Below are 5,179 nucleotides of genomic sequence, written 5' to 3' on the forward strand. Positions count from 1 at the left end.
TCTCTCACCATGCCATTGACCATCTTCCCTACGTTGTACCTTTTATCTCCATGAATAATTCATTCTTTAAGTCTATGCCTCCACTCCCCTTTATCCTTTGCTCATCCCCATGCTTTTCCCCTCTGACAACCCTCAGTTGTTCCCCTCAGTTTGTTCTCTGTATTTACAGGTCTGCTTCTGCTTTTTTTGGTTCATTTGTTTTTTAGATTCTACATCCAAGTGAAATTATATGGTATTTGTCTTTCTCTGGCTTATTTCACTTAGCTTAATACCTTCTAGGTTCATCCATGTTGTTGCAAATGGCAAGATCTCATTCTTTTTTGTAGCTGAGTAATATTCCATTGTGTACATATGTACCACTTCTTTATCCATTCATCTATTGATGGACACTTGGGTTGCTTCCATATCTTGGCTATTGTAAATAATGGTGCAGTAAACACAGAAGCGCATATATCTTTTCGAATTAATGTGTTGTTTTTTTTTTCTTAATTTCTTTGGGTAAGTATCCTATAGTGGAATTACTGGATCATATGGCATTTCTATTTTTTAATTTTTTTTTTTTAGAAACCCTCAAACTGTTTTCCACAGTGGATGCACCAAGTTACATCCCCACCAACAGTGCACAAGAGTTCCTTTTTCTCCACATCTTTGCCAACACTTGTTGTTTCTTGTCTTTTTGATACTACTAGACATTCTGACTGGTGTGAGGTGATATCTCATTGTGGTTTTGATTTGCATTTCCCTAATTATAATGATGTTGAGCATCATTTTTTTTCCTGTGTCTGCTGGCCATCTATATGTCTTCTTTGGAAAAATTTCTATTTGTTTTTCAGTTTTGAGTTATATAAGTTCTTGGTATATTTTGCATATTAACCCCTTATAGACAAATCACTTACAAATACTTCCTCTCATTCAGTAGGTTGCTTTGTCCTTTTGTTGATTGTTTCCTTTGCTGTGAAGAAGCTTTTTATTTTGGTGTAGTCTCAATAGTTTGTTTTTGCCTTTGTTCTTATTTTTCTATCTTACAAGAACATGGTAGCAATTTATATATAATTATTGGGTTCCCTGTGTTAATTAGGCACCCTACAAAGTATAAAATGACTCTTAAATTTTATTATATTTGTATGCCTCATTTTTCACTTTTATATATGTTATTTTATTTTATCTTATTAAGCCAAAATTCCAGATAACTCTCTGGCCAACATATGACAGGAAGGGAAAGTAGCTAATATTTATTAAGAATTCATTAAGGGAACTTTCCAGAACGCTCGCTGAAAAGCGGAGGAGCAGCAGCTGCCCGAGCTGCGCCCAGCAACGCGCTCCTTCCCGCTCCCCCACACCAGCCTCGGCCCCCTCACCGGCTGTAGAAAATGGTGAAAGAAACTACTTACTATGATGTTTTGGGGGTCAAACCCAATGCCACCCAGGAAGAATTGAAAAAGACTTACAGGAAATTGGCTTTGAAGTACCACCCTGACAAGAATCCAAATGAAGGAGAGAAGTTTAAACAGATTTCTCAAGCTTATGAAGTGCTCTCTGATGCGAAGAAAAGGGAATTATATGACAAAGGAGGAGAACAGGCAATTAAAGAAGGTGGAGCAGGTGGTGGTTTTGGCTCCCCCATGGACATCTTTGATATGTTTTTTGGAGGAGGAGGAAGGATGCAGAGAGAGAGGAGAGGTAAAAATGTTGTGCATCAGCTCTCTGTAACCTTAGAGGATTTATATAATGGTGCAACAAGAAAACTAGCTCTGCAAAAGAATGTGATTTGCGACAAATGTGAAGGCCGAGGTGGTAAGAAAGGAGTGGTAGAATGTTGTCCCAATTGCCGAGGTACTGGAATGCAAATAAGAATTCATCAGATAGGACCTGGAATGGTTCAGCAAATTCAATCTGTGTGCATGGAGTGCCAGGGCCATGGGGAATGGATCAGTCCTAAAGATAGATGTAAAAGCTGCAATGGAAGGAAGATAGTTCGAGAAAAGAAGATTCTAGAAGTTCATATTGACAAAGGCATGAAAGATGGCCAGAAGATAACATTCCATGGTGAAGGAGACCTAGAACCTGGACTGGAACCAGGAGATATTATCATTGTTTTAGATCAGAAGGACCATGCTGTTTTTACTAGGCGAGGAGGGGATCTTTTCATGTGTATGGACATACAGCTGGTTGAAGCACTGTGCGGCTTTCAAAAGCCAATATCTACTCTAGACAACAGAACCATTGTCATTACCTCTCATCCAGGTCAGATTGTCAAGCATGGAGATATCAAGTGTGTGCTGAATGAAGGCATGCCAATTTATCGTAGACCATACGAAAAGGGTCGCCTAATCATCGAATTTAAGGTAAACTTCCCTGAGAATGGCTTTCTCTCTCCTGATAAACTGTCTTTGCTGGAAAAGCTCCTACCTGAGAGGAAGGAAGTAGAAGAGACTGATGAAATGGACCAGGTAGAACTGGTGGACTTTGATCCAAATCAGGAAAGAAGGCGCCACTACAATGGAGAAGCGTATGAGGATGATGAACATCACCGTAGGGGAGGTGTTCAGTGTCAGACCTCTTAATGGGGCCAGTGAAGAACACTCCTGGCATTTTATATGCAGTAGTGAACGAATGAAGGACTATAATCATAGCTCACTACTTGCTATTATTGTTTTTGTTTTAATATTCAACTATAGTAGTGTTTTAAAAGTTAAATGAAGAATAAAAAATATAAAAGCTCTGAAAAAAAAAAGAATTCATTAAGACTCACATGTACCACATGTCTTCATTTGCATTTTCTCATTTCTTAATTTTTTTTTACATTTATTTATTTTTGAGAGAAAGAGAGACAGAGCACAAGTGGGGAGGGGCAGAGAGAGAAGGAGACAGAATCTGAAGCAGGCTCCAGGCTCTGAGCTGTCAGCACATAGCCCGACACATGGCTCGAACTCACAAACCGTGAGATCATGACCTGAGCCAAAGTTGGATGCTCAACCAACTGAGCCACCTAGGCATCCCTTTCTCATTTATTTCTTGAGTCACTCTGATAAATTAGACATTATTAATCTCCTTTAACAGGGAAAGAAGTATAGGCTTAGAGAGGTTAATTAATTTGCCCAAGGTTATACAACAGTAAGCAGCAGATGCAGATTCCAATCTAGGCCCTTTTGACTTGAAAGTTCATACTCCTTCTTTCTCTTATATCAAACTGCCAAAGGAAAACATATGCAAAAACATATTCAAACTACAAAATCAAGCACCTATCTATCAAAAGAGAAGCTTGGGGTGTGCCTGTGCTGGCATGGGTGTGTTTTCATTATGATAAACAATTTCAATAAAGGAGAAAAGTGTCAATTGCCTCCTACCACCAAAATATCTTTTACTTAGAGATTTTATTTTATAGTAGTAGATTAAGAAATTATTCTTCTTTCTCAGGGGTTATTTCATTAAAAATATTTATTTCCCTCTTGTGTTTTAGTTTGACTTACCTTTAGTCAGATCAATAGGGAAAAATGTAATTCAAAGAAAGTCACAGATGGAAACAAAAAACACAGAAGAGAATTGGAGAGACCCTGAGCAGCATGCCTATAAATCCACTAATGTCCACCCGGAAAGACATGAAAAGCAAAACTTTCTTGATGAATACCAGTTTCCTGGAAAAGGGCAATTATGCTCTTCTCTTCCAGAAAGTTACTTAGAAAAGCCAGCATGACCTCTGCTTAAGTCTCCTGTGAATAAGTTCTGGAAGACGTCCATGGAAGTGTAATCCTATATAAAACCAAATAATCTTGAGGCAATTAGACTGATAGTGAATTTGAGTCTTAGTGGAAAGAGTCCTACAATGGTAAGTGAAGTAAACATTATTGGTGTCTTACCCACTCATATCACCTGCACATGTACATTGCACACAACACACTGAATTAATAATTACCAGAGTTCAAAAGATGTTTGTGTATGTCTGTGTATCTCTTGAGAAGAGAAAACTAATCCTTAGGAGGGAAAATGGCTCATTTTTCAACTGACTTAATATGGAAAACTCCCTGCAATAAACATGTGTTGAGTTAAACAGGAAATCAGCAAAATTTATAAAGAAAAATCAGTTTGATAAACCTCTGGCAGCCTCAGATTCAAAGTGCTCTGATTATCTGATCAAAGTTTCAGCACTGAGTATTGGAAACGTCTGTAAGTGAGACCCTGTCAAAAGCAGATATTAGACCATAGCCATTAATAATCAGAATCATAACCTATCAAATGCATTGTACTGTTCCTCACTTTCCAGTCGCCCTAAAATAGAGTCTATAATAGGCAATTCCTGTATAAAAGAAGATATAAACAACATCAGTTCTAGGCATAAGAAAATATCTGTGGTTTATTTTGAAGGATAGCAAAAGGTCTACATGTCCTCAAAATGTACCATCCTTTGCCACACACTACTTGTCTCAAGTAAGAAATTCACCTTTAATGACATTTCTTTGGACTAGAACATAATATATGTTAATTATCCATTCACACACATGCCCTTTCCTTTAAGAGTAGAGTATGAGGGAATAGACAGAAACCAGGTTTATTTCATAGTGGAAAGAGAACAATTTGGAACATCCATGGAAAAAATCAGATCATTAAATACCAGTAAGTAAAGATGCCAGAAGATATGACAATAGAAAGAGTGAAGGTAAATTTTTCTAATATAATAACATAATTTATCTAGCTCACCTTACTCAGGAAGATTAAATCATGTATGCAGAGCTCTCTGAACTCCTTGAAAAGAAGCACAGACATACAGAGAATAATTATAGCTGCATTTTCTAGTACCTAAACAAGTCTTGGCTGAATGCCCCATTAGGTCATGCATATCATCAGACTACCATTAAGTAAGCCAAAAGAAAAACTCCTACATGCTAGTCAAGGAGCCAAAGAGTAAAATGCAGCCTTCAACAGCTCTGATTCCAACTAGAGTTCAACTTGGGCTCCAAGTATAAGAATCTGGTTCACATATTTTTAATGGGCATCTTTCAGATACTTAAGGAAGAAAGAAATTAGTAAGTTCCCTCCAAAACCTATCCCTAACATGTAAGGAATGAAGACTGCCACCTGTCTAGGATTTGAGTTTCACAGGCATGTTCACTACATCAAAGCATCAAGGGACAGGCTTTGAGTGAAGGCAGACAAGATCAAGAGACTTGCATATTTTAAATAA

The 5,179-nt window shown here is 37.7% G+C and overlaps 1 protein-coding gene across 1 annotated transcript; it reads left to right on the plus strand.

The window, feature by feature from the left end:
- The first annotated feature begins 1,348 nt into the window (after positions 1-1,348).
- Positions 1,349-2,718, plus strand: LOC102962907 (dnaJ homolog subfamily A member 1-like). Its single transcript, XM_042996260.1, has one exon. The coding sequence runs from the start codon at positions 1,371-1,373 to the stop codon at positions 2,562-2,564; it is 1,194 nt and encodes a 397-aa protein (XP_042852194.1). The 5' UTR covers positions 1,349-1,370; the 3' UTR covers positions 2,565-2,718.
- The last annotated feature ends 2,461 nt before the right edge of the window (positions 2,719-5,179 follow it).

Source organism: Panthera tigris, chromosome C1 (genome assembly GCF_018350195.1).
Source record: "Panthera tigris isolate Pti1 chromosome C1, P.tigris_Pti1_mat1.1, whole genome shotgun sequence".
Lineage (NCBI taxonomy): Eukaryota > Metazoa > Chordata > Mammalia > Carnivora > Felidae > Panthera > Panthera tigris.